Here is a 14,372-nt window from a genome sequence, read left to right on the forward strand (position 1 = left end):
AGAAAGGGAAAGGAATAAAAACAACATGCATTTATTAAGCACCTACTTTATACCTGACACTATGTTAAGCACCAAGGGGATTTGAAGAAAGGCAAAAACATGGTCCCTGCCCTCAAGAAGCTCTCCTTTGACCAGCAAGTCAACAAACAACTGTGTCTGTAGAGTGCGAAGTGACCTCACTGGGAAGGGGGGAGGGGGAGAACAGGAAATAAATGGAGGCTGCCATTTTGCTGGCAGAAATAGGCAATCCCTGGGAGGAGCCCTAGGGACTCATATTCACCTTCTTCTCAGGCAGCTGCCCAGAGGGAAGGGCTGGGGCCCATGGCCCTTGGAAAGGGAGGTCAGAAACCTGACTAGAAGTACATTACTTTCTATGGATTTGCAACGAATCAGGTTTAACTCTACCATAAAATTAGACCCAGCTCACAACAAATTATGTTGTCTACTACGTCTTTATTAGCACTAATTACCTTTCTTCTGATTAACCGCTATTTTGCTGCGTACTGTGTACTTTCCAAGCGCAATTGTTAACTGGGTGGCTGGGTGGTTCCCCCTCCTCACTCCCCACCATGGGGCACCCCCCCCAACACTGCTAGAGGGCCCCTCCTGCACACACTTGGGCACATGCCCATACACCTGGGGACAGGGCTTCTGAACCTCTGATATTTGGCAGTAAGAGAAGATTGCAAGTGCTTTTATGATACAAAATTATAAATACAAATCTGTCCAGGTTAAAAAATCAAGACAATATTACATATATGTGTATGCATATATATATATATGTATATGTGTTAGGTGTGTATATGTGTATGTACACACACATATATACATGCATACATATGTGTATATATGTATATATTCAGATAATGTAGCCATCCAGAGACTTCACTATTCTATGGCATTGTGGAAGGTCTGCGAACTGAACTGATGTGCATACGTTATCTTGTGTGATTCTTATCAAACAACAACAAAAAGCTGTATTTGCTTTTGAGGCAGATGTTATTAAACCCATTTTACAGATGAAGGTAACTGAGGCTCAGAGAGGTCTAGTTACTTGCCCAGGGGTCACACAGAAAGTGGCACAGGCAAGATCCAGACCCAAGAAGTTCTCTCCCCTAGGATTTGCTGCTTCAAATACTGCAGGGAGCTTTGGTGGCTTCCTTTGTCTGCCCTCTGTGGGCTGGCTCTGACTCATAGTACATTGTTCCCCATTGTACATGGCATGTTCCTGCCAAACTGGGCTACTTCCTATTCCTCTTGGAATCCCTAGCTCCCTTCAAACATCAGCCCAAGTGCTCCTTCCTACAGGTGTCCCCTTCTGATCCCACCAGGTGCCAAGGCTGTATGTAGTTTGGATCTAAACTCAGAATAGGACATTAGCATTGCTATAAGCACAGTAGATGCTTGTCTGTTCTATGAATGATCTGTGAAAAGAACCAAATTGCAAGGCTTTAAGAACTCATTCAGATAAAGAGGGAAATTCTGGCACCATCCAACCAACAATTCTTAGAGAGGGAATTTTTCCATAAGAAGGGAGGGAAAGCTTTTCAACAATGTAGGGAGGTGGATGGGGGGACTTGGGAGGTCAGAAGTTTCCCTTACTAGAGGTCTGCAAGCCAATGCTGGAGGACCCCTTATTGGGCATAGTAGGAAGGAACATCAGAGATGCTCATCAATTCAAATAAAGCTGATGTCCAGAGGAGTCATGTGACTGGCCCCAACACACATAGCAGCAGAGAATTTGAATCCAGGACCTCTAACTTTAAATCTGGTGCTTTTATTAACATATAGGTTGGACTAGATGTTACTTCCCAACTGTGACTTTGGCATATTAATACTGTTTCATATTGTCCATGAGTCCAAATCTATTGGTTAGGAGCCCATGGTCTGCATGTGTCTGAGCAATGTGAGCTGGGGGCTTTCACTACAGCAGAAGCAACTCCAAATACCTATCCTTCCCCTAGTCTTTCTGAAGCAGAACCAAGCCCGCTTCCACCAGCAGCTTTCAGTTGACCCAAAGGCAGAAAAATATGAAGAGTCATTCAAATTCAGCTGAAATGTCAACCTCCGAATGAGGTCTATTACTAACGAAAACAGGAAGTGACCTTCTATATGGATAAGTACAATCCACAAAATGATGGGTGCCCATTAAAAGGAAGGCTTGCCTCCATTGAAGGACAAAGGCAGAGAAGGGCAGCCTAACTGGGCTGGGGGTGCTGCTCCGCCTGAAGAACTCAGAATCCAGAATCCCAACCACATGCCACGCCCAGAAATATTTCCCCAAGTCTGGAACAGCTGAGTTAGTAGATGGATCACATACAAAGTGTAAGTGGAGACACACACACGTGAGAAAGGGGCAGCATCTGATGATGATGAAGCAATTAGTCAATAAGTATTTATTAAGCATCTCTGTGGGGTTGGGGGGCAAAGAATCTACAAATAAGGATTCACTCTTTTCAATTTTTTTAAAATGAGTATTTCCATATACAAAGAAGCACTGAAAAAGAGGGTTGCACGTGAAACTCTGAAGCTCTATTATGTACAGAGTTTGCTCTCTCATTTCAGTTTAAAATAAATTCAACATGTAACTTTCACAGCTGCCCTGCTTGTATGTGTTTCCTTCTGGCCATCTTACTCTTTTCTTTTGTGCATTTAAAGAAAATGCTTCCATGTTTCTGTTTTCTTTCTTTTATTTTTGGAGACTCAATCACTAGCCCATCTCTCCTTTATACTTCCTGTGCCCTCCCCCAAGAAAAAAAACCGAACCCTAGTAACAAATACACATAGTCAAGCAAAATAAACACCTTGGTAGCTACCTCTGAAAATCTCATTCTGCACTGAGTCCTTCACCTGTCTTTGTCAGGAGGTGAATAGCACACTTCATCACTGGTCTTCTGAAGGCACTGGTCATTCCTTTGATCTGAGTTCTTTCAGAGTTATTCAGTCTTTCAGAGTTATTTTTCCTTACAATGTTACTCTACTAACAAATTACTAACCCTAATTGTCATCCTGGTTCTGTTCCCTTCACTCTGTATCAGTTCATCTAAGTCTTCCCAGGTTTTTCTGAAACCATCTCTTTTGTCACTTCTTAAGGTGCAATAATATTCCACTTCATGTAGCATGATTTCTCTAGCCGCTCCCCAAGTATGGTCACCTCCTTAGTTTCTAGTCTTTTATCACTACAAAAAGAGCTGCTAAAATATTTTTGTATACAACGCTGCCCTTTCTTCTTTTTTGATCTGTAGGGCACAAACCCAGTAGTGGTTTTGCTGGGTCACAGAGCACATACTGTTTAGTAACTTTCTGTGTGTAATTCCAAATTGCTTTCAAGAATGGTTGGACCAGTTCATAATCCCACCAATTGGACACACGTGTGCTTGTTTGCCCCCAGCCCCTCCAACAACTGTTATCATTTTTTGGCCAACTCTGTCAACCTGGCAGAGGCAAGATACAACCTTATAATTGTTTTCATTTGAGTTTCTCTAATTATTAGTGAACATTGGAACATTTTTTCTTCCTTGGAGAAGTGCCTATTGATACCTTTTGATCGTTTATCTTTTTGGGGAAATAGCTCAAATTCATAAACAAGTGTTTATTAAGCAATTCCAATTTGTCAGGGCCTGGGCTAGACACTGAGGTCAGGGAGATGAAAGTGGAGTGATGGGCACTCTCAAAGCCGAGGAGCTGAGATTCTATTGGGGAGACAACATATCCATACATTGGTGCAAAATACATCCAGAGGAACTACGAGGTAATTTTGGAGAAGGAGGCACTAGCAGCTGGCCATCAGGACACACACTTGGCAGGCAGGCAGACAGACAGACAGACGCGCACACACACACACACACACACACACACACACACACGGCCACATGTAGCTTTTACAGTTACAAAGCACTTTACCTATGTTACCTTTTTTAATTTTCACAGTAAATAACCTTATGAAGTAAGAAATACAAGTAACGATAATAATGATAGCTAACATGTATGTAGTGCCTACTACGTACCAGGCACTGTGCTAAACGTTTTACAATTATTATCTCATTTGAGTCTCACAACAACCATGGTGTTATTATTAGCCATGTGTTACAGTTGAGGAAACTGAGGCAAACAGAAGTTAAGTAACTTGCCCAGGGTTACATAGCTTGAGCCTTGAGATGACATTCAAACTCAGGTCTTCCTGACTCTAAGCCCTGTGCTCTATTCACTGTGCAACCTTGCTACCCAAAGTAGTGTGATCTCTACTTTATAAATGAGAAAACAGAAGTTCAGAGAAGTCTGGCAGTTTCTAAGGTCACACAGCATCCCCTACTCATCTCTGACAATTCTGGGGTCTGTGCCTGCTCTATTATAATGCCACACTGCATTCAAAGGCTGAATATTCTAAGCCCTGACTATTCCATAGGGAGGATTCCGATCTCCCAAACCAAGCTACATTTCTCCCTCTGTACCAAGCCTGTGATTGAAGAGGCAAGCAAATGAATGCTTATTAAGTACCTACTACGTGCCAGACACTGGAGGGGTTCATTCTTTCCTTCTCTGGCTCATTTTACAGATGAGGAAACTGAGGCAAACAGGGTGAAGTGACTTGCCCAGGGTCACACATATCAAAAAATAATTGGGATATAAAAACAAAAGACATCAGTACAATTTTTTTAAAAAAATGGTTGAATGAGTCCATAAGTTTTAGTTTTCATTAACATTAAATGTTTCAGATTTATTTTTAAATGTGACAGAAGTAATGAAAATTAATTCTTCCTCGTTGGTGGTGGAGTCTGTATGAATCACAATAAACATTCAGGTACGCATATGTGCTGTTCTATTTACGCTTGGAAAACGTTCCAAAGATTTACTGGCAGGTGACTTTTACTTTGCCAACATCTTTGATCGCTTGTAAGATGATTATAGTAATAATAATAGTTTCAATTCATATAGAACTTTAAGGCTTACAAAGGACTTCGTATGTGTGATCTCATATGATTCTCACAACCACCTTGTGAGGTACTTGCTATTATCATCTCCTTTTTACAGATGAGGGAACTGAGGCCGAGGCGAAATGCTTTTCCCAGGGTCGTGCAGTTGAGGCAGAGTGGTCAGGAAGACCAGAGTTTGAATCCTATCTTGGACACTTACTAACTTTGTGGTCCTGGGTAATTCGATTAACTCCTCCCAGTCTCAGTTTCCTAATCTGTAAAATGTGGATGAAAATAGCACTTACTTCACAGGGTTGGTGGGAGGATCAAATGAAATAACCCATGTGAAGCTTTAACAGACCTCAAAGCACTCGATACATTGGCATCATCTTCTCAAACTCGGCTCTGAGTTCAGAGCACCGACCATTGTCCCACCCAGCCTTCCCTTCAGGATGGTGTTTTGCCAGAAGTCTGAAAGAAAGAGCTCCCCCTTTTCAGACTCAGTGTCCTGGGAAGCTATAACTTCTGCCAGGCCAGGACCTGTTTGACCCTCTATGGAACTCTGGGGCCCCTCATAAAGACAAGAGTGGGCACAGAACACAGGGTTGGGGGCTAATCAAACAAGACCCCCAGCGGAGGCTCGGGAGCTCAGCTTGCCAGCCAGTAGAACGGATTTGGTTAACAACTGAGCTGCTGCATTTGCCTCCTGGTCCCAGACCTTTGTAGCCCTCCGAGGTGACTCCCTGACCTTTCCCATACCACCTGCAGGACTGACGTTCAAGGTCCGAATCCATCATTCGCCTGAATGAGCTCAGCATTTGTTGTTCCATACTATTAAAGGTTGAGAAAATGCATAATATACAGAAAGGTCAAGTGGTAATCGTGGCGTGGAGGCTGGCTCTTACGTGAGCTCAGAAAGGCCCACCTGCCAAGGTTTATTTTGTGCTAAATATAGGCCGGCCTCAAGGAGGGGGACTGACCTTTCGCTCTTCGCTGTCGGCAGCGGCCCTTTCCTGGCTCACTTTCTCCGTCTGAAGGCCGATCTTGGTAATCAGAGCCTCCGCGTCCTGGCTTCGCAGGTGGAGCTCTACCTCTTGAGAGGCTAGCTTGCCTTTGAGGTCTGCTACCTGATGCGTCAGAGAGAAGGCGGTGGGTTATTTCGGTGCAGTTTGGGGTCCTGGGCAAAAACTCCAAGAGCAGGAGAAGCCAAGGGTCGCCACCATCCGGAGCCCAGAGGGGGAGACTGCCCCCGATTTCTCTTTGGATCCAGCCCCCGGCCTCTTTCTGCCCACCAGCAATAAAAAGCCAGCTACAGTCTAATCTCCCAGAGTCCTCAACTTCGAAATTGTGCCACTGTGTTCAGCCAGACTCCCTTATGGGCTGTCTTCCCTGGTCAGCCGTCAGCTCTTTGAGAACAGGGACCATCTTGCTTGCTTGTACTTGTATCCTCAGTGCCTGGTACACAGGAGGCGTTTAATAAATGATCAACTGCTTTCTCTATCTGTCCATCCACCCACCTTGTCTCTTCCCTGCTCCTCTCTACCACAAACACGGCCTTGTGGTAGGCTGGGGGGTCCATCCCAACTGGACTGCCCTTGCTAGAGGCTCCCTGTGCCTCAGTCATCACACACTCTTCGACTTTGGCTCTTAGTGGACTGCCTGAGGGGTGCTGAGAAGTATGACTTGTCTAAGGTCACACCCTGGATCATTGATTTGGAGCTGGAAAGGACCTTAGAGGCTACTGAATTCAGCCACCTCATTTACAGATTAGGAAAGGGAGGCACTCAGAGGTTAAGTGACTTGCCTGGGAACACACAGCTAGTAAGTATCTGAGGTAGGATTTGAACCCATGGTCTTCCTGCCACCAAGTGCAGCATACCCTATCCTCTCCCCGATGCTACCTCTTCCCTATTCTTCTGTGGGGGCAACAGCCGGTACACTGAGAGGTCAATACAAAGTAATTTCGGGTCGGGGGGAGGCTGTGGGAATGCTCTGGTAAAGGATCAGAGGAGCAAGGTCTCCCTGCCCTAGGGATTTTATGTTCTTATAGGAGCTAGGGCTTAAGCTGAGCATTGAGAGGTTCCAGTGTGGAAGAGGGAGGGGGACAGCCTGTGTAAGCAGAACTGTTCCCTACTGGGAAAAGGCAAGTCATGCCCTTTGGTTGGGATGTCGCATGCCCGAAGGGCGTTAGGGGAAGTGAGCCTACAGCTTATCCAGAGCAAGACTGGGAGGGGCTCCAATGCCAAACAGATGACTATCATTTTTATCCAAGAGGCAATAGGGAGCCAGGGAGTTTCTTGAGCAGAGGACCAATGTGGTGAGAACTGTATTTTAGGACTATAACTTAGCTGTGTGAAGGACGAGGACCAGGGAGGAGTCGAGGCTTCATGAAGTAAGCTAGGGGGTGGGAGTAGACAGGAGCTGGAAGGAAAGGCAGAGAAGGGACCAACACTGAGCAGACAGAAAAGCCTGAACTCCACAAACTGCATCAGCCTCACAGCAGTGCCCCAGTTTGCCAGCTCTGATTCTTGGCCAAGCCCTAAGGTCTGTCTCTGGAGCATCTCTCTCACCATTCCTGGGGTGGAGTTCATTCACTCCCTGCTCAGCAGTGCTCCAGTGAGACAGTGACTCCCCCATGGACTCGCTCCTAGTGGAGGACCTCGAGTGGGGAGTCTTATGCCAGAGGCAGCATTCCAGGGATAGAGTGCTTGCTTTGGAGTCAAGATCCTGCCTCTGATATCCATTAGCTGTGTGACCCTGGACAAGTTACCCGACCTCTCAGAGCCTATTTCCCCACCTGTAAAATGGGCAGGTAGATAGTGATGGTGTCAAAAATCTCTTCTAGTTCTTAGTCTGTGATGCCATGAACTTTTCTCTGGCTCCCCCAGACTTAGAAGACCAACAGTCCCCCTGACCCTGGTACCTGGAGCCATCTCTAGCTACGGGTAGATGAGTGGTTCTGACCTCCCAGCAGCTGTGCTGGGGGTAGGGGTGGAATGAAAGGGGGAACAAAGGCTGTCCTCCTGCCTAGGGAAGAGTCTCAGAAAGTAAGAGGAAGAAAATGAGGGCGGAGCTTCCCTGCCCAGTCAGAATTCTCTACCTGAGACCTCCAAGGATCAGAACAGGAAGTTAGAAGTTAGGAGATCTTCTAGTCCAACATTTCACAGATGAGGCCACTGAGGTCCAGTAAGGGGAAGTGATTTAGCTCTTGATTTAGAGATTGAAGCAATTTTAAGATGACTTTAGAGGTCATCTAGTCCAATGTCTTCATTTTACAAATGAGGAAACTGAGGCATGAGGCGTTTGGGTGACCTGCCTCATGTCAACTATTAAAGGCAGGATTTGGTCTTAGGTCCTGTGACTCCTAATCCAGCCTTCTCTACTTCATCTGCCTCACCTAGGTTCTCTACTTCACCTCCCTCACCCTACACCCAGGGGAATATGAAGCAGAAGTGGTAACTGGACCCCAATTTCTTAACTCCAAATCCAACCTGCCCCCCAGTGCAGGGCACCACCGCATACCTGAAAACAAATAAGGGACAAAGCACACTTTCTTTGGTGACCCCACTGCCCAGGGAGGAGCTGTGCCACCCACCTATCCCACACCCTGGTCACCCTAGCCAGGCTGCCACAGGCTTCTTCAGCTAAAGAGTCCGTTCTGGACCATAGATAACCCTGCTTTGGTTGGCCACTGGCTCTCACCTGCTGGGTCTCCTACCCTAAGCACCTTCTGGTCCCACTGTGGCCCATAGCATGAGACCTGCAGATCCCCACCCAAAGTCCTCCTCTCTCACCAACAAGAGTCAGAGCCTCTGAGATGGGGAGTCACTGTTTGCTCCCCTTAGCGCCCCATCTGGATCTCATGAAGTTCACATATCAAAGAATCATTGGATTAAAGCTAGACCGTTTGGTCTAGGCTTCTCATTTTACAGCCGAGGAAAAGGAGGCCTAGAGAGATTATGCAACCTGTCCAAGGTCACTCTGGTAGTCATCAGTTGAGCTAGGATTCCTATCCATGGCCTGTGTCACCATAGCTGTTCGCGCCCTTTCTGCTGCATCACACTTTTGGTGTATATCGGGGAACAATTTAAGATCATTCAAAATGCTGTGTAATTTCCCCTAGGCAGTCCTGTCTACTTGTTTCCCCCACTCAATGTGGAGGCCAATCCATCATCCATTTATCTCTGGTGCTTGGCCCAGGTCAATGAATGGACGGACCAGCCTGAGGGCAGAGTTTTCGAGTAGACCTGGGCTGAAATCTTGGCCGGGCTATTTACTACCTGTATAAGACAAGTCACTTAAAGATCCCTTGCTGTAAAATGGGGGTGGTGATGGTGAATGCCACGGCCTTTGACATCCCTTCTAGCTCAATGATTCTGTGGTACAAGGTTTCCATGAACAACCAGTCACATGTCAAATTCTAAGCAAATGTGTTTTTCGTCCACTTGGTGTTTTCTACGTATATTGCCAGGCTAAGCAATCGACTCCTTAAAGAATGACGAGACATTGCTTTAAAAGGAAATAACTTCCTTAATTTGAAAATTATTCTTGGAGCTGTGGACACTTAGAATGCGTGCACGTACCTCTCCTAGAAAGAAGACAGTCAAATCTTACCTGGGCGGCTGTTGTCGTTAGCTTTTGGATGCCATTTACTAAGTGTTCTTTCTTCTGGGACACTTCTTTTTGTTTCTTCTTCAGCAGGGTCTTATACAAAGAAATTTGCTCCAGAAAACTCTTGGGGGTGGTATAGTTGTACCTCCTCTCATTCTGGTAGTAGCGGGCGCTCATTTCGTTCACACTGGTGTGAGCATAGGTCATGAAGGCGCTAACAGAATCCTTTACACGGGGCTGGAAAGAGAAAAGGAGGCGATGGAGGGTAAGTCTTAGCAGCTTGGATTTCAGCCAATCACGGAAGGGCTGAGCTGGAAAAAATTTCAGGAACATCCAGCCTATACCATTATTTCACAGGTAATAAAACAGTCAGAGGTCAGGTGACTTACCCAGGGTCATACGCCAATAATTAGCAGCAGCAAAATTAGAACTCAGAGCTTCTGACTGCAAGTTTAATTTTGAGCTTCAAAAATCAGATTTAACTTAGGAGATGATATTTATAAAATACTTTAGTGTTTGCAAAGCAGTCTACATTTGTTATCTCATTCTCAAGCCACACAACAATGCCAGGGAAGTGTTATTACTAGCATATCCCCACCCCACCCCTTCCTCCCCATCCTTTTATAGATGAGGAAATTGAGGCTTAGAAAGGAAGGGTCTTGCTTAAGGTCACAAAGGTACTAAATGACAGAAGGCAGGACTTCAACCCAGGTCCCCCAACTCCTGGTTCTTCACTCTGCTCCACTCAAGTGTGCTGAGGGTGGGAGTGGATAGGAATGCAAATTTAGGCATCAATCAATCAGCAAATACTTACAATTCAGGCCTTTTCCCATGCCAGGCGATGCTAAGTGATGAGTATACAAAGAAAAGCAAGGAATCTCCATCCTCCAAGAGCTTCCATTCTCTTGCAGGATGGACAACATGGGGTACTGGAGTACCATGGATAGGGCCTTGCGCTGGGAGCCAGGAAAATCGCCGTGTGAATTGTGGTTTGGACACTTATTAGCTGTGTGACCTTGGGTAGGTCTGAGCCTCAGTATCCTCATCTGTAATATAGGGATCATCACAGGCCATCCCTCTTGGTGGTGTTTTGTGGATCAGATGAGATAATATGTGGAATCAGTCAGTGAGCATTTATTCATCTACAGAGTCAGCATGTGTGATGGGAGTTTCCCAGGTCCAATAAAAAAAGTATATACTGGGCAATGTAGATACGAAGACAGAAAATGAGACAGTTCCTGCCCTCAAGGAGCTTACATTCTAGCAGGGGAAATAAAAGGCACACACATAAGTAGCTACAGAAATATATATATATATATGTATATATACATACACACACATACATATATATATACACACACATATATATACAAAATGCTTTATAAACTTTAAATGCTGTCTATTAATATCAACTATTATTATTAAGCCAACCCTAATAACAGCTGACATGGAACGTGTTCCAAGTATGTAACAGCCTTGATCGTATTTGAACCTGCCAAGGACTAGATTGGAACCCGGGTCTTGCTGACTTCAACCCCCAAATTCTAGTCAGGATACCACGGTGACTGAAATCAGTCGTTTTAATTCTGCCTTCCTGAAACACACCCAGGTTTGAGTAGCTCACAAGGCCCCAAGCCCCTTTATAGCCCATCTTTCTCCCCAGAAGAGTGGAGGAAAGGGGCCGGAAGGGGGGACTTTGCCCTGCCTGCCTCGCCCACCGCCCAGAGGCCGGCTTTGCATTCAAGGCTGGTGGAGGTAGACAACCTCCCTGGTGAGTTCCTGCAGCCTGCAGCTGCCCAGCCTTCTCTCGGAGTGGGGCAGGGGGCGAAAAGTTCATTTCCTCTACAATCCTATTTAAATACAAATCAGGCTGATGGGGGCAGAAAGGTCAATGAAAGGGGTGAAGTCTGGGAGGGAAGAAGTGTCTATTCAGAGTTGGAGGGTTTCTTTTTTCTTGGGAAAGCTTCGATGAACGCCCCTCCCCCTGCAAGCTTCGGAGAGCCAACCCAGCAGCATGGTCCTTCCAATTTGTCCTCGGTGACTTCTGAAGTAGTTAACTTTGTAATTTGTGAAGTCACATCTTCGTCCTTTTAATGGTTATTTATTGCATTCTGTACAAGATGAACCCAGTTCAATTAATCAAGGGAAGCCTAAAAATCAATTAATATGAATTAAATGAGCTACACCAACTCGGAGGAAAGTCACACATAATTTACCAAAGCGTTGTCAATAACGCTTCGGTATCTCTGGGAAAATTGCTCACGAGTGGCTGGCGGTGCAGTTAAACGCTTCCACCCGGCCCCATTAATATTGCTGGCAAAGGACTGAGGACAGCCAGGGTGGAGGGGCGGGCGAGGGCTACACTTTGTAACGTGTGTGTGTGTGTGTGTGTGTGTGTGTGTGTGTGTGTGTGTGTGAGAGAGAGAGAGAGAGAGAGAGAGAAATTTAAAAAAGCAATCACTGTACCAATGGCAGAACATAAAAGCAGCAGCTATATACAGAAGGGAGATTGATGGATTTGGAGTCAGAGGAACTGGATTCAAATCCCACCTCTGCTCTTTCCTGCTTGGGAGCCCCTGGGCACAACACTTCTTTTGGGGCCTTACTTTCCTCATCTGCAAAGAGAAAAAGGCTTTTATGATTGATGGTCTTCCAGCTCCAAATCCTGGATCCACAAATATTCATTAAGCACCAGCTCCAATGACCTCTCAGTATCCTGAAAAGGCCACCTGTGCAACGAGTCTCCTTCAGCTAATGAAAGAGCTAGGGAACGTGGGCTTTTTAACAAGGCCAGACTGCTTCCTCCTAATCGGGCAAAAGCTGAGACACACTGACTGACCTCCTTAGAACCCGGGTAACAATTCCCCAGCAGCACCCCTCCAGCCTCTGCTTAATTTGAAACTGAGTAGGGTGAAGCTCATTTTGAAACATTGTTTCAAGCTAAATTCAAGGCTTTTCCTGTTCCTCTGGAAGCCGGGGGACCTCCAGCTAAGGGGCAAAGGCGTTCCCTGCCCAGCCTGGAGCCAGAGCAAAGGGGTTGGCGCCCCGGAAAGCGCTTTTTAACAACAGTTTCATTTGTAAATTGGGGATGGGAGAAGTGGCTTCCGGAGCTCTGGAAGTGGCCAGAGACAACTGGCCTCACTGGGGTGAAATGACTATTGTTAGGAGGCCCTGCATGGGGGGTTTGGGGAGGGGCGTGGGGGGCTGGAGCAGCTGGCCTGGGGTCCCACTGCCAGCGCAGCCTCTAATGGGCCACCAGGCTGAGCAGCGCTCACAGCTGATTGGTCTTCCCCACATTCTCCATTTGTCACTTTCTCTTATGATAAGGTCAGCAGTGACAGCGCTTCCTGACATTAGCAGCTGTGCCTTTTAAAAAGGGCATTGTGGGACTAATTGCAGTAATTTCATTAGCATAAATTATTTATTCTGCCATTCATTTATCTCCTTTTTGGGGAGGGGGGGTGGCAGAATGGTAGTGGAAGGGCTGGTAATGTGACACTGTATTTTTTTTTTCCAGTCTAGTCCGTTTCGGATATGGATGTAAAGGCTGGGTTTATTGTGCATGGGGCGCTTGGACTGGTAGAAAGGCACCAGATCTGGCTTTGTCTTCCTTTGGCTTCCGGTGGCTTGGAAATGGAAAGAGAAAGCAGAAAACTTCCCACTAATACCCCAGCTCCACACCAGGGGTGTCCTAAAGGGACAGGAGCCCAGAAGCCCAGAATCTCAGAGCTGGGAGGAATCTCAGCTGCCTTCATGTTCAACCCAGACTAGAACAGAAATGCCCTCTCCAGCATCCTTGACAAGTGGTCAGGCATCTGCCCAGGCTGCTGGAAGGATTCCCTCCAGGGAGGTGGGTCCCACTCCACGCCCGGAAATAGCCCATTTCATTTTTGGAATCAAATGAGCTCGTAGACTTTGCAAACGTCAGGTGCAGGCTGTATAAATGTTGGGTTATTATTATTAGTATTGTTATTATTATTACTATTGCTATTATGATTACTATTATTACTGTTGTTATTATTTGATGATTACTATTGTTGTTATTGTTATTATCACTATTACTATTGTTGCTATTGATTTTATTATGATTACTATTATTAGTGTTGTTGTTATTGTTATTATTTGACAAAGAAAACAACATTTCATCTGATGCATAGTATACGCAAAAAATGAAGGGTCTTTTCCTCCAGTAGAAGAAAAAACATTGACTTTTTGCTTTCTAGTCAGCTCACTTGTAAACACAGAAACAGAAAGAAACTGGTATGCAGAGCTGAGAGCGAAGGCCTGAAGTACGAGATTCTACTCTGGAGACCAGAGTTGAATCACATTCTCTGTCCTCCCCCAACCTCTGTGTGTGTGCATGCACGCGAACATGGCACACATGGTTTGTTTGTAACTTTTTGATGACAGCACCCCCATTACTGGAGACATCGAAGGTTTTCACATATATTATCTCACTGGAGCTTTCCACCAGCCTTGTGAAGATGCTAGTGCAGAAATGAATTCTTTCCATTTCACAGATGAGGAAACTGAGGCTCAGAGGTAGCAAGTGACAAAGGGGGAATTTGAACTCTGGGTTTTTTTTAGTTTTTTTTTTTTAAACGATTCCAGGTCCAACACAGCTTCCACTGACTAGATCGTCCCATCCTCTCTCTTTGATTTGGTTCTCCCAGGTAGTCTTTGCTTTGACATGCTTGAGAACTTTACCATTTATAACTTGGTTTTAATAGCTGGAAGGCTTAGCAATGGGCACTTTACAGCTTTCTCCCATTCTAGAGAAATTCCCTTTTGAAAGGAGACATTCCTAAGTTACCTCTGAAAGGAAAACTGGTTTGTAAAAATGTAGTT

At 45.6% G+C, this 14,372-nt stretch overlaps 1 protein-coding gene across 2 annotated transcripts in view; it reads right to left on the bottom strand.

Annotated features, from left to right (window-relative positions):
* Positions 1 to 14,372, bottom strand: part of LOC114050436 (dynein heavy chain 11, axonemal-like) — a 315,578-nt gene that overhangs the window by 76,496 nt on the left and 224,710 nt on the right. For both annotated transcript variants that reach the window (XM_027872110.1, XM_027872109.1), the window contains exons 56-57: positions 9,528 to 9,761; positions 5,894 to 6,040 (exon numbers count right to left, since the gene is read on the bottom strand). In XM_027872110.1, the coding sequence (XP_027727911.1) occupies positions 5,894 to 6,040; positions 9,528 to 9,761 (381 nt within the window). The remainder of the gene's footprint in view (positions 1 to 5,893; positions 6,041 to 9,527; positions 9,762 to 14,372) is intronic.

Source organism: Vombatus ursinus, unplaced genomic scaffold, assembly GCF_900497805.2.
Source record: "Vombatus ursinus unplaced genomic scaffold, bare-nosed wombat genome assembly UNPS02014799.1, whole genome shotgun sequence".
Classification (NCBI taxonomy): Eukaryota; Metazoa; Chordata; class Mammalia; order Diprotodontia; family Vombatidae; genus Vombatus; species Vombatus ursinus.